General features: G+C 44.2%; 1 protein-coding gene and 2 pseudogenes across 2 annotated transcripts in view; 2 read left to right on the top strand and 1 right to left on the bottom strand.

Moving 5' to 3' along the window:
* The window catches only part of ZNF274 (zinc finger protein 274), a 30,007-nt gene extending 24,415 nt beyond the window's left edge, over positions 1 to 5,592 (bottom strand). Inside the window, exons 1-4 of one of the 2 annotated variants that reach the window (XM_036273877.1) lie at positions 5,543 to 5,592; positions 5,098 to 5,170; positions 4,102 to 4,228; positions 3,303 to 3,398 (exon numbers count right to left, since the gene is read on the bottom strand). In XM_036273877.1, the coding sequence (XP_036129770.1) occupies positions 3,303 to 3,398; positions 4,102 to 4,228; positions 5,098 to 5,130 (256 nt within the window). In that variant the 5' untranslated portion in view covers positions 5,131 to 5,170; positions 5,543 to 5,592. Of the gene's footprint in view, positions 1 to 3,302; positions 3,399 to 4,101; positions 4,229 to 5,097; positions 5,171 to 5,468 lie in introns of both variants that reach the window. The other variant, XM_036273879.1, reaches the window with a different exon arrangement.
* Positions 5,593 to 21,744: 16,152 nt separating this feature from the next.
* LOC118638772 lies at positions 21,745 to 22,445 on the top strand (annotated as a pseudogene).
* Positions 22,446 to 25,037: 2,592 nt separating this feature from the next.
* LOC118638773 lies at positions 25,038 to 25,552 on the top strand (annotated as a pseudogene).
* Positions 25,553 to 26,455: the final 903 nt, after the last annotated feature.

Raw genomic sequence — 26,455 nt, forward strand, 5'->3', positions numbered from 1 at the left:
AGTCTTTCTTCACAAGCCCTCAGAGTGAGCTGTGAAAAGCCACACACACCTGCTCACTGAAAATCAAACTACCCCCACAGTGGAGGCCCTGTGTGCCCTGCTGAACTTCAGTTGCATGTCAGTACACCTGCTCCCCACCCATTGGGTGACTTTCTATTCCCTGATTATTCCAAGTCACCTGAAATGGTGTGTCTCCACAACTGGAAGCTCCCTTCACTACCATTCTTACAAGTATGCAGATTTTTTTTTCCCTAGGAATCAGCTTAAATCTCACCCCTGCAGTGTCCCCTAGCCGCCTCCTATAGAGTAATTCCCCACTGTTCCTGCATTACACCATGCTTTTTTCTCAGCACATACCACTGTTTATCTGTGTGTACACAATTATACCTGTGTAACTTGTTTGCAAAAGGCTGTAAACTACCAGATTACAAAGTCTCCAGTGGCAGGGGTTATGTCAGGTCTTTGGCTTTATTGTAGTGTTTAGTATACTGCACAGGCCACAGGTAGGCTTCCACAGGTGTTTGTGAGGTGCAAGGGAAGCAGTGGGGGAAATACCTCATAAAGGACTTTGTCAGAGCATAAGTGAGGCACCTGTTACCTCAGGTAAACGTCACACAAAGGACTCTGATGAAGTAGAGAATCAGGCACCTATCACCTCAAGGAAACATCACACAGACTGACAGAGCAGAGATGAGTCAGGCATTGTCACCTCAGGCCTGGCCAGAATCCTGCTGAGCCTCCCTGGCCGATGTTGTTAAGAGTGTCTCGGGTTCAATTACCAGTCAAGGACACATACCTAGGTTTCAGGTTCAACCCTTAGCCCTGGTATGGGTCATGCGGGAGGCAACCAATCAATGTCTCTCTCTCACATCAATCTTTCTCTCTCTCTATCCCTTGTTCTCTTCCCTCCCTCCCTGTTTCCCTCTCACTGTATCTGAAAATCAATGGAGAAATATCCTGGGGTGAGAATTAACAACAAAAAAAGAAAATCAAATAGACACACTAATTATGAGTTAAGGGATTGCTAAATTCAATCAAATATAATTCATATTCTAACAGGATTTTCTCAATGAGCCCTGCTAAGCTGATGGTGAATATTCATCAAGCAAACTAGGTGGTTGAGAACAGCTAAGAATGTATATTTCTACTAATGAGAGGAACTACCATTTATCCAAGTTTGTTATAAAGTTAAAGTAAGTACTTATTAAGCTATGGATAAGTATAGCAATAAGGTGTTTACTCAGAGACAGAGATCAAGGGAGCAGAAGGGCCCAAGGGAGTTTACACTCGATGATGACTGTGGGAATTTAGTCCATAATAAATGAAGGATTTCCAATAAGTGGCAGAACCTAGTCAGAACATAGGTATTGAAAAGACTTGTGCCTGCCCTGGCTGGTTTGGTTCAGCGGTTAGAGTGTTGGCCCACAGATTAGGGAAGCCCGGGTTCAGTTCCCGCTAAAGGCATGTACCTCAGTTGCAGTTTGTCCCCAGACCCAGTTGGGGTCATGTGGGTGGCAACCGCTCAATGTGTCTCTCACATTGATGTTTCTCTTTCTCTTCCTCCCTCCCTCCCGCTCTATCTCAAGATGAATGCAAATATGTTCTCAGGTGAGGATAAAAAAAAAAAAATGTACTTGTGCCTTACACCATATGCATGAGGAAATGCCAAATAAATGAAACAGCTAAAAAAACAAAAATAGCACTGGCCGATTTGGCTCAGAGGTTGGAGTATCGACCTGCGGACTAGAGTCCCGGGTTCAGTTCCCGCTAGGGGGTATGTACCAAAACAAAAACAAAAATACTAGAAAAGAAAGTATTTGCACAATCTGCCTATATAGGATGTGAAACCTAGAGTAGAAATAAAAATAACTAAAGTCCTAAAACTTCTTTATAAAGGTAGAAGATAAATGTTGGTCTGTTATATTTGCAATGTTAACATCCAGAATATATAGAGAGCCACCAAAAACAAAAAAAGTGGGAGATGAAGGGAAAGTATATGAACTCACAAAAGAGAAAATACTAACAGTCCATCACAAATTTATGAAAACGTGTAATTTGATAAGGAAAAAATTAACTAAACTGAACATATTTTTTCCTATTAGACCTTTAAACCTTTTAAAAAAAACACTACAAAACACTGGTGATGAAGGGGAAAAGTAGCTCTCATGCACTTGAGCAGCTACATGTATTTTAAAGGATTTTAGACAGCAATTTGTTGCTACATCTTGGTTGATTCTTAGGTTACATTTCTAGAATTCCTACCTACAAGAAAAATCAACATGAATGTGCAAAAAAATGTATGCAAGGAAATTTTTTGCAATAACTTCAATGTCCAGCAAGAAAAAAAAATGTGGACTATACTGCATCTGTTAAAATGAATAAAGCAGCCCTGGCCAGTTTGGCTCAGCGGTTAGAGTATCAGCCTGCAGACCAGAGAGTCCCGGGTTCGGTTCCCTCTGAGGGCACGTACCTCCGTTGCGGTTTGTCCCCGGCCCCAGTTGGGGTCGTGTGGGTAGCAACCAGTCAATGTGTCCCTCTCCATGGATGCTTCTCTCTCTCTCTTCCTCCTTCTCTCTGAAGATAAATGCAAAAATGTCATCCGAGAAAAAAAAAAAAGAAGAAAAAAAGAATGAAGCAGACCTGTCTGTATTAAGAACACCCCCAAAATATAAACATATACAGAGGCCCCTGAACTTATGATTGGATTACACCCTGATAAACTCATTCTAAGTTGAAAATATCCTAAATTGAAAACGTGGTTAACCCAGCCTACATTAAACGTACTCAGAACACTTACATTAGCCTACAACTGGGAAAAATAATCTAACACAAAGCCTGCTTGATAATAGTACTGAATCTCATATAATTTGTTGAATACTGTACCGAAAGTGAAAAACGGAACACTTGTATAGGTATTGCTTTCCCACTGTCAAGTCAAAAAATTATCTTGACAATCGTCAAGTCGGGGACAGTGTATTTATATACACATATGTAAACGTTACAAAAAATAAAAACGTCTGGCCAGTCAGACACACCAGTTAGTGGTGATTACATGGGGAAGGGCAGTCAACAAGGAGTGGAGCCAATCTACCACCAGCAACAGGTTCATTCATGTTCAACCAAACAGTATATCCCTGACTCAGAGGCCAAAGGAAAAGACGGAGCTCGATTCAGCATGTCTGCAGCCATTCACCACAGCACCCCACCTGGGGCTTCCTCTGTCCACCTTTTTTTAAGACACCAATTCTTAACCAACCAGTCAGCCCATTCCCTGCCAGGACTTCCATGTGCCTGGTTCTCACCTGAAAAGGTGTCTTGAGGAATTCCTCTCTCCTCCGACCAGAGCTCTTCCTCCTCCTCTAACTGAGATACCACATCTGGCTTGGAAAGCTGATGTTCTGCCCAAGGGAAAAGAGACAGGGCTTGGGGGTCTGTGTTCGGAAGAAAATGCTTTCTTGCTGTGGCACACGCTGTCCTCTAGGGGAACGTGACTTCTGGTCTAGGCAGTGAATGACAACCCACACATAGCCTTTGTCTGCTGCTTGATTTCCTGGACTCCCTTGCTGGTAAAGGTGTCAGTGGGACCTAGTTCTGGCCAGCAAGTTACAAAGGGAAGTTTGTTAGCAGGGGCCACAGGACTTTTTCCTTTTTGCTAAATGTGACAGCTATAAAAACAGCACTAGTCTGGGCTGCCCCTTCCCCCACTTTCTGGTTTTAACAGGGAAGTAATGCCGGTGCCAAAATGATGCAGTTACTAACAGAAGAATGGAAAAGTTCACACCGCAGAGATGGAAGGGATCAGGGTCTGTGATGCAACTGCTAAACTGTTGGACACTGACACCATGTCCTCTGGAATTCCTGAGACCATCTCCCCAGTATTCAAAGCCTCTGAGAGTTGAACTAGGTGACGATTCAGAAGTCACATGTGAAGGTGCCCTTTCCCCATGGGTACAAAGTAAAGCCCTCTCCCTCAAAGTCCAGGGCCTTGACCCTTGCACTCTGACCCCTGCAGCAGCCTGAGCCCAAGCAGACACACACTTCAGTGGCACCACAATGGTACAGCAAAGCACAGATCTTTATTGACATGAAGGCCATCCTTACCCACGGAGACCAGGTTTCTGTAGTTCTCCAGCATCACCTGTCTGTACAGGGACTTCTGTTCAAGGTCCAGCAGTCCCCACTCCTCTGGGTCAAAACCCAGGATCACATCTTCAAAAGTCACTGGTTCCTAAAACCCACAGGTTCCTGTTCAGCCAGGGCCTGTCATTCTCACTGACAGGACTTGGGTGACTAAGAACAGAAAGGCAAAGTCTATAAGATGACCTGAGAACATTCCAGGGGTCTCATCATGGGTTCCTGTGTCTGTCTATCACAGCAAGGTGGACAACACATGAAGCTGAAGAGGGTTCTGAATTTTCTGAAAACCTCCTTATTTCTTATTAATCTGAGAATTTCAACACTCATATCAGCCTGTATGTCTCCTCCTAGGGATTTCCTTGTGCTAAATCATCTTACCCAAGCCTTCAGCCCCCACCCACTGCCAGAACTGCTTCTATTGCCAAGGATCCACCTTTTCTCCTAGTGGCTGAGCTCATGTCACCTCCTGCTTTGATGCCAGAATAGCTGTTCAAATCTAAATATGAGTCTGATCCCTGCACAGACCTGTCAAAGTCTCCCCCTAGTTTGAGAAATAAATCATAGAGCCCTGACTGGTATGACTCCGTTGGCTGGGCGTCTCCTAGTGCACCCAAAGGTTGCTGGTTCAATTCCCAGTCAGGGCACCTGTCCGGATGTCTGGCTTAATTTCCGGTAGGGGGCGTGCAGGAGTCAGCCAACCAAGATTCAGCTCTCAAATAAATGCTTTTACCCCTCTCTTCCTCTCTCCTCTAGCTCTAAAAATAAAAAATATTGAAAGAATGATAAATTAGAATCCCCGATCAATGACCTCTACAGTAACCACTCCCTTGGAAAGATTAAGCAGCCTGCGGCGGCTCCACCCAGCGAGGTCTCAAAGGTCCGGTCCCTTCCCCAGGTGCCGTTCCTCCACCTCCCGCCCCAAACTCAGGGGTGCACTAAAACTCAGAGGCCTCTACTCACGTGGAACCAGGCCATCGGAAGCCCGGAGGCCATACCTTCCTCTTCGAAATGTCTCGAGGGTATGAGCAAAATCCTGAGAGGATGGAATTTGGGAGATGGGAGGGGTGTGAGGGCTACGCCCAGAGGCCCCTCCCTCTGCCCTGAGGCAGCAGTCCACCCCCACCTCGGAAAACGCCCTGACGGGGTCTTCACCTACTCCCAGACACAAGGACCCCCGTTTCCCCGAGCGACAGGATATTCCCTCCCATGTTCCTTATCTAGTGGGAGTGGACTTCTGTACTTAGTCCGCCCACGCTCGGGGCGAGGGTGGGGATGTCGGCCGGCCCACGCCCGCAGGGAGTTGCCTTCTTTATGGGCCCCCAGTCACTGACCAAAGCGCAGCGGCGGGAGGACAGGAGGCAAGGCCAGCACCACAGTCCCCGACGTGATTTCGCGCCGTACTCACCCGCGCGCACAATGGCGCCGGTCGCCCCGCTGCGAAGTGCGTCAGCACGCTTGACCGGACTACAATTCCCAGACACCCCCGCGGTGCGCCGCGTCGGGGCGCTCACAAGCGGCGGCCATCTTGCCCAGCCAACTCTGGGCGGCAGGCGAAGCCAAAGTGGCCAGAAAGAGACCTCTCACTCATATTCCCTGGGGGTCTAGCCGGGCAAGGGGAGACCTCGGCTGGGGCACACCAGGCTGCAAAGCCCCAACCCCTTGTGCGGGCAGCGATGCAGGCGGGGGGACAGTATTCCCCAGCCAAGAGATCGTCCACGCGTGGGGTGAACCGGAAGTTGGATAAAGAGAAGGCGCGGGGCAGCACAGTGTGCCGGAAGTACTGAGTGGGTTAAAGTTGGTTGATGGGGGGCTGGGACTGATTGTGGTAGAAAGAAGGGCGGGTAGGACCGGAAGCGTTGGGGGTGTGCTACCAATATGGGTGATGTAAAGTGGAAGGGGCGGAAACGGGGCGGGGAATCTGTAGGATGCAGAGCTACTGTCCACCAAGTTCTGGAGATTGGAGGTGGGGCGGGCAGGAAGTGGGGGCGGGGCTAAAGTTCTTCCAGATTCCTGGAAGAGGGAGTCACAGTTGACGGAAGTGTGGGGGGGACAGTGCTAAAAGTGCCTCCAGGACTAATGGAGAGAAAAGGGCCGTGGCTGGGAAGACAGGAAGTGTGCTGGAGACGTGACTAAAGTCAGTCCACGGTCTTGGGACTTTGTCGGAAGTGCGTCCTCCAAGCTCAGGGAGGGGAGGAGGGACGTGCCTAAATATGTAGGTTTTGTGGGGAGAAGGGCAGAGTTCACTGTGACCTAGGCACTGGGGTTGGGGAGGGTGGATCTTGTCAGAGATAAACCAGAGCTGGACAGAAGTTAAAGCTGTGAAAATTGATTTTATTCAATAAAAGTATTTTAACAGGGGAAGACAAACTTCATTCTGAAACCTGGCTTAATTATGAATACAATCAGGACAAGTTAGGATTTACTGACAAGGAGCAACTTGGATTGGGACTGTGGTGGGGGAACGGGGGCGGGAAGGAGGTGTTGGTGGATAGAAAGTTAAAAGAGGGGGACATCAGTGTTACCTGAAAGGGTACCTGGCCCTGAGTGGGTCTCCTTATGGTGGGGCCAGTAGTGTGTGGGTTATTGACTCGGTGCAAGAAGTTTCACAACACGGGTTCAGGTAAATTTTATTATTTTTAATTTATCTTTATGTCTTTATCTCCTTCCAACTCCCGCCCCCTCTGCCTTTCCCACACTAGTGTGTGTCCATTGGTTTGCATATGCATATAAGTTCTTTGGTTTATCTCTTAACGACCCCCTTCCCCTTCCCTTTGAGGTTCTTCAGTCTAACAACCAATTTGTACTTCTTAAGCCCTTCACATTTTCACCCATCCCCCCAACTGCCTTTCCATTTGGAAACCAACAAAAAGTTCTCTGTATCTATGAGTCTGTTTTGGTTCTGCTTGCTCATTTTGTTTGTAGATTAAATTGATAGACATATATTTATTGCCATTTTATTGTTCATATTTTGATCTTACTCAAGAAGACCCTTGAACATAATACTGGTTTGATGATGATGAACTCTTTTAGCTTTTTTTGTCTGGGAAGCTCTTTCTATGCCCATTGTAAGAACGAGGCGGAACGAGGTGGTGCAGAGTCTCCAGAAGTGCAGGTTTATTGGGAATTAGCTTGCCGGACTACCTCTAAGGAGAAAATAGCAACCGGCTCATCCAGACTAAGGGTTTTTAAACTTAGGGCTGGGGGTTGGTCGTTCAGTCGAGGAGATGTGGTTGTCTTTGATCCGTAGGGCCTAGGGTCTTCCGAGTTCTTGATTGGTTGGGGGCTGGGGTCTCCTGAAACTTGTTTTTCTTGTGGAGCAACCATTGGTTTCTTGGAATGAGAGACTTAGGGCAGTAATATGGAAGTCAAGAGCTAACACCCATCAATTTTAAATGATAGCTTTGCAGGATAGAGTAATCTTGGTTGTAGGTCTTTGCTTTTCATCACTTTGAATATTTCTTGCCACTCCTTTCTGCTCTTCAGTTTCTTTTGTGAAATCAGTTGACAGCCTTATGGGAGCTTCCCTTATAAGTAACTAACTGCTTTTCTCTTGCTGCTTTTCAGATTCTCTCTTTGTCTTCAACATTTTGCATTTTGATTATGATGTGTCTTGGTGTAGGCTTCTTTGGGTTCATTTTGTTTGGGACTCTCTGTGCTTCCTGGACTTGTATGTCTGTTTCCTTCATCAAGTTAGGGAAGTTTTCTATCGGGTATTTAATTTCTTGCTCTCTCTCTTCTCCTTCTGGCACCCACATGATGTGTATGTTGGTTCACTTGAAGTTGTACCAGAGGCTCCTTACACTATCTTCATTTTTTAAAATTATTTTTTCTTTTTGCTGTTCTGATTGGGTGTGTTTTGGTTCTTTATGTTCCAAATCGGTGTTTTGATTCTTGGCTTCACCTACTCTACTGTTATCTGTAAATTATTTTTTATTTCAGTTAGTGCATCCTTCATTTCTGACTGGTCTTTTTTTATGCTTTTGAGGTCCTCACTAAGTTCCTTGAGCATCCTTATAACCAGTGTTTTGAACTCTGCATCTGTTAGATTGCTTATCTCCATTTTGTTAGTTCTTTTCCTGGAGTTTTGTTCTGTTCTTTCATTTGGGACATGTTTCTTTGTCTCCTCATTTTGGCTGCCTCCCTGTATTTGTTGCTGTGTATTAGGTAGAGTTGCTATGTCTCCTAGGCTTGGTAGGGTGCCCTATTATAGTAGTTGTCCTGTAGGGTCCAGTGGCACAGCCTCCCTGATCACCCCAGCTGGGCACACAAGGTACACCCTTCTGTTGTAATTGAGTCTTTTTTGTTGTTGTTAATCCTCACTTAAGGATATTTTTCCATTGATTTTTTTTTTTTAGAGAGAGTGGAAGGGAGGGAGGAAGAAAGAGAGAGAAACGTCGATGTGAGGGAGACACATCAATTGGATGCCTCCCGCATGACCTTGACCAGGGGCCATGGATCAAATCTTGACCGAAATTGAACATGCAACCCTTTGGTCCATAGGCCGACACTCTAACCACTGAGTCAAACCAACCAGGGCTGTAATTGAGTCTTGATTGCTGTTGGCACATCAATGGAAGTGATTTATTCGGGTTGATCAGCTGCAAGGACTGGCTGTGAATACTGACCACCTTCGACTTACTTCAGCAGGGCTCTAGTATCCACTGAGTCCATCTCTTGAGTGTGTTGCTTGTGGAAGTGTTTGGGTGGTGGCGCTTCAGTGTGGTCTGAAGCTGTCCACTGGATGTACTGACTCTGGGGCCTCCCAGGAGATGCAGGCTAAGCTCAGCCATTGCCTGTGTTCTACCCTGGGCCACCTCGCATAAGCTACAAAGCGATCTGCAGATGGCCGCTCCTTGTGCTGAGGTTGGAGGTGCCCAGGTAAGGCCAAGCTGTAAACCAAGGCTAGTGCAAGGACTCGGGCCTCTTAGCAAGAGGTACAGGCCTCTCTGAGACCCGATGCTGCTTGTTTGAGAGATTTTAGGAAAGTTCAAAACATGAGCCAAGGCAGGCCATTCCTATGGTAAGCCACAGGAAACAGCTTGGGTGGGTCTGAAATTTGCGTGGGGCAGGGCCTCAGGGAATAACCAGGGTGGGGCAAACAGTGTGTGCCAGGTTGCTGGAGTCCCAGATATGGCACCTGTCTGCCAGCGCTGTAGGGGAAGGGATGACCAAAGGAACAAGGGCCTCTACCAGCATGTCTATCCGGAAGAAAGCAGCCTTCCCGGCTTTCGCCCCGATGCTAAATAACTCAGTTCTTGTCTGTATGTCTCTGGTGCCTTTCAAGCTCCCTCCCCTGTGCTGGAGCCCAGAGGGAGCAAATCTGATTAAGTCCATGCCCAGGCTCTTTAAGGGGAAGGCCTACAACTCCAGCAGCCTCAACCTCCCTCAGCCTCAATCCCCTCTGGTTTTTACAGTTAGAAGTTATGGGGCGGAGGGGGGGGGGAAGCCCTGGCCGGTTTGGTTAAGCAGTTAGAGCGTCGGCTTGCGGTCCAGAGAGACCCAGGTTCAGTTCCTGCTGGGGCATGTACCTCGGTTGCAGTTCGTCCCCGGCCCTGGTTGGGCCCTGCGGGAGGCAGCCACTTGATGTGTCCCTTTCACATCAAATGTGTCTCTCTCTCTCTTCCTCTCTTTACTTCCCACTCTATCTAAACAAAAAGTGGAAAAATGTCCTCGGGTGAGGATTAAAAAAAAAAAAGAAGAAGTTATGGAGACATCTCTTCCTGGCACTGGAACCTTGAGCTAGGGGACCTGGTGTGGGCCTGGGACCCCTTGCTCCTCAGGGATGACCTTCACAGCCGAGGTATCTCTCTTCATTTTTATCCACCACACGTGAGTGTGGGACTAGCCCTTCCATGCCTCCACCCCTCCTACCAGTCCTGATGTGGCTTCTTTAATTTCATAGTTGTAGGACTTACATTCAGCTTAATTTTAGATGGTTCTGAATGACGGTTCTGTAGTTTAGTTGTGATTTAAAAAAATTTAAAAATTTTGTTTTAATTTTTTTAAATTGATTTTAGAGAGAGGGGATGGGAGAGAGAGAGATAGAAACATCGATGAGAGAGAACAATGATTGGCCACCTCCTGCATGCCCCCCACAAGGGATTTAGCCCACAGCCTGGGCATGTGCCCTGACCAGGAATTGAACTGGCGACCTCTTGGGGCATGGGTCGATACTCAACCACTGAGCCACACTGGCCAGGCTAGTTTTTATTTTAATGTGGTTGTGGGAGGAGGTGAGTACTGTGTTTGCTTACACCTCCATCTTGACCAGAAGTTTTACACAAGTCCAGGTGTATTGTAAAAAACATTTATTAAAGCTCGGGAGAGTGGCCCTGGCCGGTTTGGCTCAGCGGTTAGAGCGTCAGCCTGCAGTCCAGAGAGACCTAGGTTCAGTTCCCGCAAAGGGCCCATACCTTGGTTGCAGTTTGTCCCCAGCCCTGGTTTGGTCGTGCAGGTAGCAACCAGTTGATGTGTCCCTTTCACATCGATGTTTCTCTCTCTCTCTCTCTTCCTCTCTTCCTCTCCCACTCTATCTGAACAAAAAATGGAAAAATGACCTCAGGTGAGGAGAAAAAAAAAAAAAAGCTGGGGAGAGTGAACCAAGGAAGGGCTGGGGAAATGAACCCAGGCTGTCTGCTTTGATTCACTAAGAGGTCAGACAAGGGGGCCTTGGGGTCAGGTTCAGGGGATTTGCCCATTGCTGTCTAGTTGCAAGCCTTGTGGGGTCCCTTAGAGTCTAGGAGATGCATGCTTGTCAGGGAAGAAAAGGAGGAGGGGTGTGCTCCTGGGAAGGAGAGTGCGCTGTGTCCTTTGTCTTGAGGCTTTTATTTCCCTTTTGCAGGTAGGAATCTTAGGAGAGGTCTCAGTGGAGGCTTTCAGCAGAATATCAATTTTCTAGGTGTGCTCCTTCAGGGTCGTGGTCCTCAGTGATTGGTCAGTGTCGGGGCAGGGGTTTTTTAGTCATTGCAGCTGGTCCTGGTGTTGTCTACCTGGGTTTACTCCTTTTCTGGGTCTGGAGCTGAAGTACAACTGAGGCCTAGATGCTATTTCTAGGGAGGTGACCTTCTGTATCTGCTGTAAATTGCTGTCAGTTTGCTCAGCTCTCTGTCTGTTTCCCTATTCCACTCGTCCTGGTTTACTGGCCTGTCTCACTTCCTTTATGCCCAACACTCTCATCTTCCTGAAGAGCCAGGATGAAGTATTTTCTTGCCTTCCTCAGACTCCAATATCTGATGTTCCCTCGTCTTCCTCAGGTCCCAGGGCTCAGGCTCTGATGTTCTCTTTCCTGCTCGGTGCTTTGGGCTCAGGACCCGGAGTACTGTCCTCTAACTTGAGGTTTCCTTGCAGGTCTCAGCAGCACTACGACTGCCTTTGAGTCATCTTGTACACCAGCTGCTAAATGTGTTCCAGGATTTATTAAGTTTTATGGCCACTGTGGAGAGTAGATACTTGCAGGCAGTACATTGTTCATCTTATTTATTGTAGTTAGCCAGTAAGTCTGTTGATTTTTGCAGGTAAGTATTTACTCAGAGACCATGCATGTGTCTTTTGTCCTAACAGCATTTCTTTAGATTTTGGGGGAGGCCACTGTAGATAAAACAGCATCCCCATTCCATAAGTAATTTAGCTTCTTCATTTTCCTTATTTTAACTTAAAATAATTGATGTTATATAGCACTAGGTACTGCGACAGAGCCATGTTAATTAGTTGTCTTGCTGTTAGTGTTTTGTTTTGGATGTGTCTGGGGATGCTTCTAATGGTTCACCATTAAATTTGACGGAGGCCTTGAACATCTTAAGAAAGGGAACCCGCTTGGAAGTTCTTTTTCTTATTTCTTTCTGTTTATATGGTAAAAACATAATATTGGATTAAAAGGTGACTATAGCCCTGGCCAGTTTGGCTCAGCAGTTGGAGCATGGGCCTGCAGACCAGAGAGTCCCAGGTTCGGTTCCTGCTAGAAGCACGTACCAAAAAACAAAAAAATGGTGACTGTAAATATATATATTATTGAAGATTGATTTATGAAAGCCACTTTAATACAACGTTTAATAGTTGCTTGTTCTATTTCCCCATTTAGCAAATTAAGCATGCTATTTAATGTACCATAATTTGATTATGAAAAAAAAAAAAGCCTTTCTGAACAAATGTTAACTGTTATGCATGTAGGATATCAATAATATTATACATCTCATTTACATACAGGGACCCAATTTCTTGTTGAAAACCTTAAGGGCCAAATATTTTGGAATTCACAAGTACTTGGATTTTAGCAGTATAGGAAGGTACATACATCACTTGGTATGTACATCCCAACAGGCCTGGACAGCCTCTGGCCATCAAACACTTGAATACATCTGTAGCACAATATATGAAGAGTCACATTAGGTTAGAGAAAAACAAAGTGTGATAACCCTGTTAGTTCATATAAATTTTGCTGATATATAATACAGGAAGAAACTTTAAATTAGAAAAGTTTTTGGAATTTAGAATTACAGCAAAGGCATTATAGATAATATATGAAAACGGGTAGATTATCAATAATAGTTGTTTCATTCAATTGCCAGTTTAATCTGTACTTTTTCTTTCTTAATATGCTCCACATAGACACGTTTATTGTGATATTGAGTTGTCAAAATACATTAACATTCTTCATATGCTTTCTTTAATCAGTAGTCTACTATTTCTTTAATTTAAACAATATGACTAAAAATAACATATAAAACTGTATATTGGCCAAATCACTATGGCAGTGGGTGGCATTCATTTTAGTAATAAAGCAGCATGTGACTGAATCATGAAACTGTGATTTGACCACCACTCACCTTTCTCTCTTCTGGTTTCATTGCACAGACCATCCCAAATTTTTTGATGTGAAGAGAAACACATGTTTAAAAGTCATTTTAAAAAAGAAATAAAAGAAGAAAGATAAACACGACCCTCTAGAACATTTCTTGGAACTCCTGAGAGCTTGAGAACTCCGGGTTGAAGGAGCAGGAATTAATTATTCAGCATTTTACCTATATCAACTATTTCCCAGAAAATAGGCTTTTGGGTCTATGTATTTCTCCTACACATTTACTCTTTGCCCGTTATCCCCAGCATCAAAGATAAATTCAACTTCAAGATAATCCAGACTTGATGTAGCACATGGGGGAAGATGAAGAATCTGAGCTCTGAGCACAGGCAGACCACAAACAGCTTCCAGAAAACGGTCTGTCTCAAAGAGGAGTGTGGGAAGTCCACAGAATGCTAGACAAATCAATAAGTCAGGTTTGGAATAACCCAGTGCCTGCCTTTGCACCCTGTATCCCATAGTGTGGGTCTGGTTGTAAATAACTGAAAATCCAACTAGTGTGAATAACAAACACTGTTCCCTCACAGAACTGAAAGTTTTCAAAAAGGTGGTTCCTGGTACTGTTTAAGCTGCCCACCAACATCACCTTCTTTTCCTTTAGCAATCCTCAGCGTGGGAGTGTCTCATTCTTCAGCCACAATGGTGTAGACAAAGGGACAAGCCAGCCATGGGCTTACTGCTGGTCCCGAATGTGAGTCATTTTAATGTTTCTCTCAGCCTTACGGAGTTAACTTTTTTCTCTGTGATGAAACTCGACTCCCATCTTTCTTCTTGAATCTCTCTTGTTTATTCACACCTCTGTTCAATATCCATGGATGGATATACACATCGAAAATGAAAGAAGGATATTTGCCCTCAGCTACATGAATTTAAAATTCTCTGGGTCTTGTTACCACAAAAAAGATATAAAACAGAGTCTCCGGTGACCTTGGAGGTGCTAGAAAAAAAAAAGACATAAAACAGACCTTAGACCCTGGCGAGTTTGGCTTAGTGGTTAGAGTGTTAGCTAATGGACCAAAGAGTCATTGGTTCGATTCCAGTCAAGGGCATGTACCTTAGTTGTGGTTAGATCCCAGGCCCTGGTCCGGGTCATTTGGGAGGCAAGCAATAGATGTATAGCTCTCACATTGATGTTTCTCACTTTCTCTCTCTCCCTCCCTTCCTTCCTTCCTTTCTCCCTTCATCCCTCCCACTCTATCTGAAAATCAATGGAAAGATATCCTTGGATAAGGATAAAAAAAAAACCAAAACAGACCTTGTTGTAACTTGAAAGAGAACATAATTAAAATGCATTTATTAACAGATAACATTAACACATTTAAACCCAATTGGAAATTTTTTTTCTTTATTGATTTTAGAGAGGAAGGGAGAGGAAAGAGAGATAGAAACATCAATGAGAGAGAACATCAACTGGCCGCCTCCTGCGTGCCCCCCACTGGGGATTTGGCTCACAACATGGGTATGTGCTGTGACCAGGAATTGAACTGGCAACCTCTTGGCACATGGTTCGAAGTTCAACCACTGAGCCATATCAACTGGGCTCCAATTGGAAATTTTTAAAAATATATTTTTATCTTAATTTTTTTAGAGAGAGAAAAGCCTCAATGTGAGAAAGAAACATATATCAGCTGCCTCCTGCATGCCCCCTACTGGGGATCGAACCCACAACCTGGTCATGTGCCCTGACCAGGAATTGAACCAGAACCTCTCAGTCCATAGGACAAGGCTCAATACACTGAGCCACACCAGCTAGGCCAATTGGAAATTTTAAAAAATCAATGAGATTCCAATAAACAAGGCAGGATAAGAAAGATACAGAAATCAACACACACACACATACACACAAAATCTCTATAACCTTCACTGGTATATTGAAAAGGAGATTCCTTTCACAGTAGAACCATGAAAACATAGAATGCCTGGGATTAATTTGTTGGGAAATGCAGGGACCTACATGAAAATAAGTTTCTGGAAAAATTTACAAGTGAATTGGCATAAATGAAAATGCTTATCATGTCTCACGATGGGAAGGCAAATTGTGAATCCCCAAATCATCACTAGGCTCAATACAAGAGCAAATGGGGCCCGGCCGGTGTGGCTCACTGGTTGAGTGTTGACCCATGCACCAAGAGGTCCCCGGTTCGATTCCTGGTCAGGGCACATACCCAGGTTGTGGGCCTCATCCCCAGTGGGGAGGCGTGTCAATCGGTGGCCTCCTGCATGACCCGCACTGGGGATTTGGCCCACAACCTGGGCATGTGCCCTGACCAGGAATTGAACCAATGACCTCTTGGTGCGTGGGTCAACACTCAACCAGTGAGCCATACTGGCCAGGTTATTTTTGCTTTTTTTTATTGTTGAAAGTACAACACAGACCCCACAGACCCTCTCCTCCCCACTCCCACCCCTCCTACTTTCCCCAAACTAATGTCTGTGTCCATTGATTGTGCATATATGCATGTAAATTATTTGGTTTATCTCTTCCCACCCCACTTCCCTCTGAGATTTGTCAGTCTGTTCCCTAGTTCCATGACTCTGGATCTATTTTGATCTACAGCTTATTTTGTTCATGATAATCCATAAATGAGTGAGATCATGTGGTACTTGTTTTTCTCTGACTGGCTTATTTCACTCAGCATAATACTCTCCAGGTCCCATGACACTTTTAATTTAGTGGTTCTGATTCATATATGATATAAAATGATAGACACGGCACTGGCCAGGTAACTCATTTGTTTAGAGCATTTTTACGATACACCGAGGTTGCGGGTTCAATCTCTGGTCAGGGCACATAAAAGAAACAACCAATAAATGCATAAATATGTGGAACAACAAGTCAATGTTTCTCAAAAATAAAAATACCAATAAATAGAAGATAGATGCTGTTGTCTTTGATAACACATACATTTTGTTATCTAGGGCAATCATTTTATGAGACATTATTTATCATGCTTACACCCAAGTCCCATTAAATTGTGTTTCTATGGCATATATAGTACATAACTGCTCATACCTGCTCATCCATGATTGCAGGAAGCCACAGGCAAAGTCTTGCCTTTAGGTACTTGTTTGTGGATTAGAAGTGACTTGTGGATTCCACCTCCTTTTTGGTTTATTTCTGATGTCAAATAAAATGGAATTTCTGCCAACAGCATTGTAGTATACTCAATGAGTTTCTCTAATCTATGTGAACTTCCTAATGACAAATAAGGTGACAGTCATCGTTGAAAGTCTGCCACATTGACCCTATGCATAGTGTTCTCTAGTATGAGTCCTCTTGCTTTTAGTAAAGTGAGGACACCCCATGAAAATTTTCCACACGGACTACATGTATAAGGTTTTTCCCAGTATGAGTTCTCTGATGTTGCATCGCAAGTGGTGAGCTAAGATTAGTGCCTTTCCCACAATGACCACATCCATATGTTTCTCTCCAGTGCACATTCTGTAATGTTGAGAAAGGAAGGAGAAAAGGCTGAGACCTTTCTCTGGATGCTTACATTGTAGGGTTTCTCTCCTTTACAGGTTCTCGAAAAGCTGGAAAATAATTTCCTGAATTCACTGCAAATAAAGTTTCTCATAAGTGTAAATTCTCTCTTACTAAGGAAGGGATAACTTGTGCTTTTATGTTTGTAGGATTTTTCTCCTATATGAGTTCTGAAACATACCAAAAACCAATCTTCTCCAAGACTATCTCACAGTCAACACATAAGATCTGTCTCTTGGCCCTGGCTGGTTTGGCTCAGCGGTTAGAGCGTTGGCCTGTGGACCAGAGTCCTGGGTTCGGTTCCTGCTAAGGCATGTACCTCGGTTGCAGTTTATCCCTGGCCCCGGTTGGGATCATGTGGGTGGCAACCAGTCGATGTGTCTCTCTCACATCGATGTTTCTTTCTCTCCCCCCCGTCCCCTGCTCTATTTGATGATAAATGCAAAAATGTCCTTGGTTGAGAATAAAAAAAAAAAAATCTGTCTCTTGAGTGAATTCGTTCATAGTTAAAAGGATTGAGCTCTGTCCAGACTTCTCTACATCCATTACATTTATATTCTCCCTCTCTGTTTCTCTCCTCTGATGTCCTGATATCAAGGAAAAAGGATTGAGTTCTACTTGACTTTTCCCCTAAGTTAAATATTCTTGCTGCCTCTGTCCTGAGTCAGTGTTCTCTCAAGGGCCATATATTCCACCATCTCTCCTGGTTCTCCTGCTGCTGCTTTAAGTGAGCCTCACGTTCCTGTCCTTGGCCAAATGTGCCTGATCGCTTGTGAATCTGTTTCCAGGTCAGTATATGGTTGTAAGAGAAATACACTTCTTTTTGGTTAACTCTGCTTTTCACTCTAGTTTCCCAACCTGGAAAATGAAATTAACTGTTTACAGAAAAGCTCCTGGAGAGAAACTAGTGAAGTTAAATGAGGAAGCAGCCCTGAAGCATGTGGATTTATTTGAGAAACTGCCCTACAATGAGTAGTTGAGCAGTGAACAGAACTCTCCTTTTCCCATGACTGTTTTTATAAATGCCAGTTTGTACTACTTAATCTCTTCACCTTTTCACCCATCCCTCAGCCCCCTTTCATCTTCAGTTTCTTGATTGCGCCAGTCTTTCCACTTCAGATCCTCTGCTAATGCTTCTGCGAAAATGCTCTTTCCCAGCTCATACGCTAACTCATTCTCATGCTTGATTGTTCAGATTTAAGTGGACCTGTTCAGAGAAACTTGTGTAGTGGACTCAAAAATCATTTCCCAAAGATGTTCACGTACCAATCCCCAGAGACTGAGAATATGTGGCCTTACATGGCAAAAGAGACTTTGCAGAAGTGATTAAGGCAAAGACCCAGAGATGGAGAGACTGTCCTGGATTATTGGGGTGGGGAGGCAACCTAATCACAAAGGTCCTAAAAGTGGAAGAGGAATGCAGAAGAGTCAGAATCAGAGAAGGGGTTTTGCTGATGGAATCAGAAATTGGGAGTGATTCAGGGTCATGAGCCAATAGCCTCTAGAAGCTGGAAAAGGCGAGGAGATGGATTCTCCCCCAGAGCCTCCAGGAGGAACACTAGCCTATTTTAGACTCCTGACCTCCAGACTGTAAGATAGTATATTTGTGTTGTTTTTAGCCACTAAATCTGTGATGATTTGTTTTTTTAAACCTCATCCAAGGATGTTTTTTATTGATTTTTAGAGAGAGGGGGAAGGAGAGAGAGAGTTTGATTTGTTGTTCCAGTTATATATGCATTCATTGGTTGTTTCTTGTATATGCCCTCATGGGATCAAACTGAAACCTTGACACATCAGGATAACACTCCAACCAACTGAGCAACCCCGCCAGGGCCTAGGCTGGTATTATATATTGGGGGGTCATCAGTAACAGTAAATGTGAGTAAATGAGACACTGACCAGAAGGTTTGGAGAGGAGAGTGTTGCAAGTAGAGAAGTCTGATTATGAAAGAGACCTATTGCAAGGCTGGGCACAGCAAGGGCTTTCCCACTCCTGAGGCATTTCGGTTTTCGTGGACTCCCCAAATACAAAAATAGAAAAAAAAATGTGTTTTACAACTACACTGGTATAAATCTAGCTAGGGTTATATTCACTTTACTCTTCTAATTTTAAAACAAATGATACAATTTCTGTGCACCCTTAAAATATCGGAGCCCTGGGCACTGTGCCTTCTGTGCCTGATGAAATCTAGGAATGCTAAGGGGCTAGACCCTAATGGAGTTGGGGGTGAAGTGCAGCTCAGATCAGGCTGCTGCCCAGGTTCCCCTTCAAAAAGAGACCTGCTGTCAGCTGTGGGTGCCTTCTTGAGTCAAGGTCATGCCCCTTTCCCAGTAGCTTCTAACCACTAAGCAAGCATAGCCATGAAAAGCTCAAGAATGTTTGTCCCTGCAGGTGAGTGTGGGTGGCAGTGGCCTTTCTCACATGTAGGTGGGAGAAGTATGGTTATATCTGTTTCATAATGTTTTTGTTTTTATTTTATCCTCACCCGAGGACACTTTTTTTTATTCAGATAGAGCGGGAAGGAGAGAGAGGAAAAGAGAGAGAGAAACATCGATGTGAAAGGGACACATCGAGTGGCTGCCACCCGCACGACCCAACCAGGGCCGGGGACAAACTGAAGCCAAGGTACATGCCCTTAGCGGGAACCGAACCCGGGTCTCTGTGGACTGCAGGCTAACGCTCTAACCGCTGAGCCAAACCGGCCAGGGCTATCTGTTTCATAATGTATAACTAAAACTATTTTAAAAGCTCATACTACCCTGGCCTGTTTGGCTCAGCGGTTAGAGCGTCGGCCTGTAAACTGGGGAGTCCCAGGTTTGATTCCCTCTGAGGGCATGTACCTCCGTTGCAGTTTGTTCCTGGCCCTGGTTGGGGTTGTGTGGGTGGCAACTGATTGATGTCTCTCATGTCGATGTTTCTCTCTCTCTTCCTCCCTCTTTCCCTCCTGCTCTATCTGAAGATAAATGTAAAAATGCCCTTGGGTGAGGATAAAAAAATAAAATGCTCATACTATATAAGCATAACCAATGGACATAGACAACAATGCTGTGGGGGGTGTGGTGGGAATGGGAGGAGGGTGTCAATGGGGGGAAAAGGAGAAACATCTGTAACAGAAATTGCAAAAAATAAATTAATTAAAAATAAATATCAGTAAAATATATTTAAAAAATAAAATGTTCATACTAAGACCTGGCCAGGTAGCTCAGTTGGTTAGAGCACTGTCCCAATACACCAAGGTTATGGGTTTGATCCTTGGTCAGGGCACATAACAAGAATCAACCAATGGCCCTGGCCGGTTTGGCTCAGCGGTTAGAGCATCGACCTGCGGTCCAGAGAGACCTGGGTTCGGTTGCCGCTAAGGGTGCGTACCTCAGTCGTGGTTTGTCCCCGGCCCTGGTTGGTTGAGTAGGTGGCAGCCACTCAATGTGTCCCTTTCACGTCAATGTTTCTCTCTCTCTCTCTCTCTCTCTCTCTCTCTCCCCCCCTTTCTCTCTCTCTCTCTCTCCCTCCCACTCTATCTGAACAAAAAATGGAAAAATGTCCTCGAGTGAGGATAAAAAACAAACAAACAAAAAAATCAACCAATGGCCCAGCCAGTGTGGCTTAGAGGTTGAGCATCGACCCATGCACCAAGAGGTTGCCGGTTCTGATTCCCAGTCAGGGCACATGCTCAGGTTGTGGGCCTGATCCCCACTGAGGGGCATGCGGGAGGAGGCCAATCGATGTTCTCTTTCATCAATGTCTCTATCTCTCCCTTTCTCTCTAAAATCAATAAAGAAAATAATTAAAAAAAAAAAAAAAAGAATCAATGCATGCATAAATACGTGGAACAACAAATTAATGTCTCTCTGCCTTCCTTTCTAAATAAATAATAAATAAAAAATGTTTATACCATGCTCTCTAGGACTTAGGAATTTCACTTCTAGCAATTCTTCCTAAAATTCCCTTAGCAACAATAGCAATTTTGCACTGAAGGTTTAGTGTGCCCAGAGCAAATCCAATATTAGGAGGGTGCCTGAAAAGAGGCATTCCAAAATTGTGTTAATCTTGATATACAGAAACACATTCAGTATTAGCCAAAAATAAAAAAGTACGTATTAGAAAATCCGTTCCTCATATAACCCTCTTAATTACTCTGATGTTGAAATAATGAAGGTGAGTTTTAGAGAATTGAAGTCTTTTGTCTTAAGTTAAGGAGTTAGAAAGCATCTATGCTAATCTGAGGCAGAACCGAACCGGTGTCTGAATCCATACTCAATTTCATTTGCTTATAAAAATACACCCAATAATAGATATGTGGACAGTGACAAAACACATTTTGTTAAATGTTAAGTGACTTATCTAGGGGGTGGGTATACAATTCTATTCAGGTTTCTGAACATTTGAAAATGTTCTTAATAGAATGTTGAGGAAAAGTAAATCCGACAAATGCAGTATTTTTTTAATGTTCACGCATCTTTGGCTGAGGAGATTATCCCTTATTAGTTTCTAGACAACCAATCCACTGATTTTTCCTAAATACTCTGTAGTCCTGGCCAGTTTGGCTCAGCGGTTAGGGCGTTGGCCTGCGGTCCAGAGGGAACCGGGTTCGGTTCCCGTTAAAGGTACGTACGTACCTCAGTTGCAGTTTCTCCCCGGCACTCGGGTAGTGCAAGAGGCAGCCACTCGATGTATCCCGTTCGCATCGATGTTTCTCTCTCTCTTCCTCTCTCCCCCTCCCACTCTATCTGAACAAAAAATGAAAGAAGTCCTCAGGTGAGGATAAAAACAACAACTCTGTAGACTTACGGTTATCACTTCACAGTTCATATAAATAATCACTATGCTGTACACCTGAAATTAATATAATACTGTATTTCAATTGTAATTGAAAAAAAAATTTTTTTTTAATATTAAAAAATATATTCTGACCCTGGCTGCTGTGCTGAGTTGGTTGGAGCGTCCTCCTGTATACTAAAGGGTTCCAGGTTTGATTCCCGATCTGGGCACATGCCTGGGTTGCAGGTTCAATCCCAGGTCTGGGCGCATGCGGAGGGTGGCTGGTCTTGTTCTCTCTCACATCAGTTTGTCTCTCTGTCTCTCTCTCCCAGTCAACTGGCATATCCTTGGATGAGAATTAAAACAAACAAAGAAACAAAAACAAAACTCTGATAAGAACACCTAAAATGGCCAAAGTCAATTTCAGTCACATGATAAATAGTCCTCTACCACCCCCTATAGGCCATGGTTGGTAGTCCACGTGTAGCTTCAAAGGGTGAATAGGGAGCTATGGCTAGAGCCAATCCTTGGGACCCAGTGTCCACTCCAAAACTGCGGGCTACTGCTGGGCCGTTTTGTAACTTCAGAGATAGTCACTCAGGAGATGTTAAATGTATCTAAGAAATCAGCTTCTTGATTTGTGAGCTTCTCCAGGCTATGTCAGATCACAACTATTCAAGCTGAAATCAATCAGAAAAATCTGGAAATGGAACTTCTAAGACTGGAAAAAGATACAGCAGATGTTGTTCACACTCTTTGCCTCAGAAGGGTCATACTCTGCAAAGCATGCATAATCATTCGGAAGCGGTGCTGAAAGACAAGAGGTCGCTCAGGCAAAGACTGTTGAAGCCCACGTGTCGGGAAAAACCTGCCTATTGAAGTTGTTTATCACAGATGCCTGGTACATTTGCTGGAATCGGCAGTGACTTTTCATTAAGAAACCCATCTTGAAACAATTAGAAATAGTCCGCATTTAGATGTGAATTGAAAGAAAATGAGCATGGCCTGGAGACAGAACTGGCAGAGAATATACTCTTAAGAGGCGAGAAAAAGGAAAGGAAGTTTCCTCTGAATTCCCATAATATTAAGCTGAAGAAAATTATTTTCATAAACAGGATGTCATATCATCGCTTTTATCTTATACTGCTAAAGTTCACGTCCAAAAGAAAAATGAAATAAAGTTTATGTACAAACTCCTAATGACCACATGATTCAGCTGTTTATTTTTGCTTAATTATGTGAAGTCCATTTCTAGTCAATGGTAACATGGGTATTGATAGGCTTTGCTGCTAGCAATACTGAAAAAGCCATCTCTATAATGAAGTACTAACATTCCAAGTTCATTAAAACCAAACTTTTCCTTTGTTTTCATAATTTTCATTCCACTTCTCAATAAAACTCATGAAGATGAAAAAAAAAAATAATAGTAAAAAATAAATGTGATGGGTCTCAGGATCTTGTCGACCTGTTGCTCGAGTTTGAGCCCGGCGGATGACTTTTCCTTTTATTTTTTTATTTTATTTATTTTTTTTATCCTCACCCGAGGACATTTTTCTGTTCAGGTAGAGTGGGAGGGAGAGAGAGGAACACAGAGAGAGAGAGAAACATCGATATGAAAGGAACACATTGAGTGGCTGCCACCCGCACAACCAACCAGGGCCAGGGACAAACTGCAACCGAGGTACATGCCCTTAGCGGGAACCGAACCCGGGTCTCTCAGGACCGCAGGCCGACGCTCTAACCGCTGAGCCAAACCGGCCAGGGCGACTTTTCCTTTTAGCTGTGGCCCTGGGATCATCTTCCCTGAGTGCCTTAAGGACCTTAACATCTAGGACGCGCTGTCATTTCCCCTTGCGGTCGCTAGAGGGAGCTGCGGACTAGGCTAAGGTGATCTGCAGGAAAAGGTGGTGCCCGGGAGTCCTGGTGCTGGTGAAACCCAATTACAACCTCTCTCCCACTGACTACAACTGAAATCTCTAAATAGATTACAAAAATAATTACTCGAGAACTCTGAAAATTAAACAATAGCAGGCAGAAATAAAAACTGTAGCCCTGGTCGGTTTGGCTTAGCGGTCCTGAGAGACCCGGGTTCGGTTCCTGCTAAGGGCACGTACCTCAGTTGCAGTGTGTCCCCGGCCCTGGTTGGGTTATGCGGGTGGCAACTACTCGATGTGTCCCTTTCACGTCGATGTTTCTCTCTCTCTCTCTCTCTGTCCCTCCCACTCTATCTGAACAAAATATAAAAAAATGTCCTCGGGTGAGGATAAACAAAAACAAAACAAAAAAAACTGTATATAAGAGAGGTATGATTTGTGTTTTGTCCTCCTACTTTTTCTCCCACATTTGACAGTAAGCCAAACCCTGTAATTGTACCATGGGCACAGACAGCAGAACTCCAGGAAAACCCCCTATTTCTAGTCAGAAGACCAGAAAAATTTACCGAAGAATTTCAGGGGAATCCTATTAACTTTTAGTGGTCTTATTACCCACTACTTTTCCTGGAAGGCATACCCCATTGCATCCTCTCTCTCTGGCCAGAAAAAAAAAAAAAAAGGAAAATGGGCCGCTGTTGTCTGAGGACTGTGGAAAAAAATTTTTTTCTCCTGTTTTACTTTCACTGCTATGTACCCCAAAGCAGGCCCCAGCAGCACGGACCTACACTCTGACAGAAACCCATTTTTCTGGCCAGAGAAACCAGCGAAAAGAATTGCTGAGTGCCAAAAACAAAACAAAACGTGTGGAGAAATATTTGTTAGGAGACAACTGAAAAAGAAGACTGTCAAATTCTGTCTATGAACTGACAAGTCCTGGGCTTATTCTCATGGGCAAACATGAAACAAACCCAAAGAAGCTTTAGAAAGGCTTTGGGAACATAACTAAATATAAACCACCACCCAACTTCCAGAATAATTCCTGAGTTATGCACATATCAGGCAGACCCAAAGACCATAGCAAAGATAGAAACTAAACCAACATTGGAACCACCATCCACAGAAGATGAGGTAGAACTTACAGTTTAACTTAGTTGTGTTGATTGCCTGCTAAAACAAACAAACAAACAAACAAACAAACAAAAAATACAGTATCCAGCTGATTTGAACAGATTCTAGTCTCACAACATAATGTTCAAAATATTCAGGATACGATCCAAATTATTTTATATTAAAAAAAAGACAAATATGACCAATGATCAACACTTAGACTCTCAAACAGATGCCAACCCTGAGATAAACCGGATGTTGCAATTATCAAACACTTTAAAGTAGCAATTATAGCCCTGGTTGGTTTGGCTCAGCAGTTGAAGCATTAGCCTGCAGACCAGCGAGTCCTAGGTTCGGTTCCCGCTAGGGGCACGTACCAATAAAATAAATAAGTAAATAAAGTAGCTATTATATAATATACATAAAATTGACAACATTTATTTTCAAAGGACATTTTAACTGTATCACCGATTTTTATGGATATTTTCCATAACACATACATTGATTTGCATGTTAATCTTCTATCTAAAATCATTACTTAGCCCTGGCCGGTTTGGCTCAGCGGTTGGAGCGTCAGCCTGTGGTCCGGAGAGACCCGGGTTCGGTTCCCACTAAGGGCATATACCTCAGTTGCAGTTTGTCCCTGGCCCTGGTTGGGTCGTGCGGGTGGCAACCACTTGATGTGTCCCTTTCACATCGATGTTTCTTTCTCCCTCCCATTCTATCTGAACAAAAGATGGGAAAATGCCCTCGAGCAAAGATAAATAAATAAATAAATAAAATCATTACTTAAAAAACGAAATTGCTTTTTTTTTTACAAAGATGGCACTGAAGGCGAAGAAGGAAGCCCCTGCCCCTCCTAAAGCCGAAGTCAAAGCAAAGGCTTTGAAAGCAGTGAAGGCAGTGCTGAAAGGCATCCACAGCCACACACACAAAAAAAGAAGATCCGCACGTCACTCACCTTCCGTTGGCCTAAAACACTGAGGCTCCGAAGGCATCCTAAATATCCTTGGAAGAGCGCACCCAGGAGAAACAAGCTTGACCACTATGCCATCAGCAAATTCCTCCTGACTATAGAGTCAGCCATGAAGAAGATAGAAGACAACAATACACTTGTGTTCATTGTGGATGTCAAGGCCAACAACCACCAGATCAAACAGGCTGTGAAGAAACTCCATGACGTTCATGTGGCCAAGGTCAACACCCTGATGAGGCCTGATGGCAAGAAGAAGGTATATGTTCGACTGGCTCCTGACTATGATGCTTTGGATGTTGCCAACAAAACTGGGATCATCTCAACTGAGTCCAGCTGGCTAAATATAAAAATTTTACACTGAAAAAGAAAAAAGGAAATTTAAAAAAATCATTACTTAGCCCTCCAGTGTGGCTCAGTGGATTGAACAACTTCCCATAGACTGAGAGGTCCTGGTTCCATTCTGGGTTGGGGCACATGCCTGGTTTTGGGTTCAATCCCCAGTAGGGGCTGTGCAGGAGGCAGTCCATGAATATTTCTCTCTCATATTGATGTTTCTATCTCTCTCTAAAAAAAAATTAATAAAAACCTATTTTAAAAAATTATTTTTCTTTATTCATTTTAGAGAGAGAGAAAGGGAGAGAGAGAAACATCGATGAGGGAGAACATCAATTGGCTGCCTCCTGCAGGCCCCCCACTGGGGACCAGGCCCATAAACTGGGCATGTGCCCTGACCAGGAATGGAACCAGCAACCTCTTGGTGCATGGGTCTGCACTCAACCACTGAGCCACACTGGCTGGGCAATAAAAACACTGGAGTGTTGCCTGCAGAACAGAGAGACCCAGGTTCGGTTCCCGCTAAGGGCAAGGACCCCCGGATGCAGTTTGTCCCTACCCGGTTGGGGTTGTGTGAGCGGCCACCAGTCCATATTGTCTCTTATGTTGATGTTTCTCTCTCTCCTTCCTCCCTCTCCCTTCCGCTCTATCTGAAGATATATGAAATAAAATAAAATAATGGTACAGAATTATTTTGGCAAACCACAAAGTAAATAAAAATAAGGCCCTACAATAACGACGGCATCGGATTAAAACCACAGGAGACAAATATCCTTGAGTCCCTCTGAATATCAATAAATAAGAAGGAAATAAATAAATAGGGGAGGAAGGCCAGCTCTCTGGACTGCGCTGTTCTGGGGACTCGCGCGCCCGGCGTCGGAGGGGACAGGTGTCAAAGTCCGCCCCACTGGAGGTGAAGGCCTGGAGCCCG

The sequence above is a fragment of the Molossus molossus genome, unplaced genomic scaffold (assembly GCF_014108415.1).
Source record: "Molossus molossus isolate mMolMol1 unplaced genomic scaffold, mMolMol1.p scaffold_m16_p_21, whole genome shotgun sequence".
NCBI lineage: Eukaryota > Metazoa > Chordata > Mammalia > Chiroptera > Molossidae > Molossus > Molossus molossus.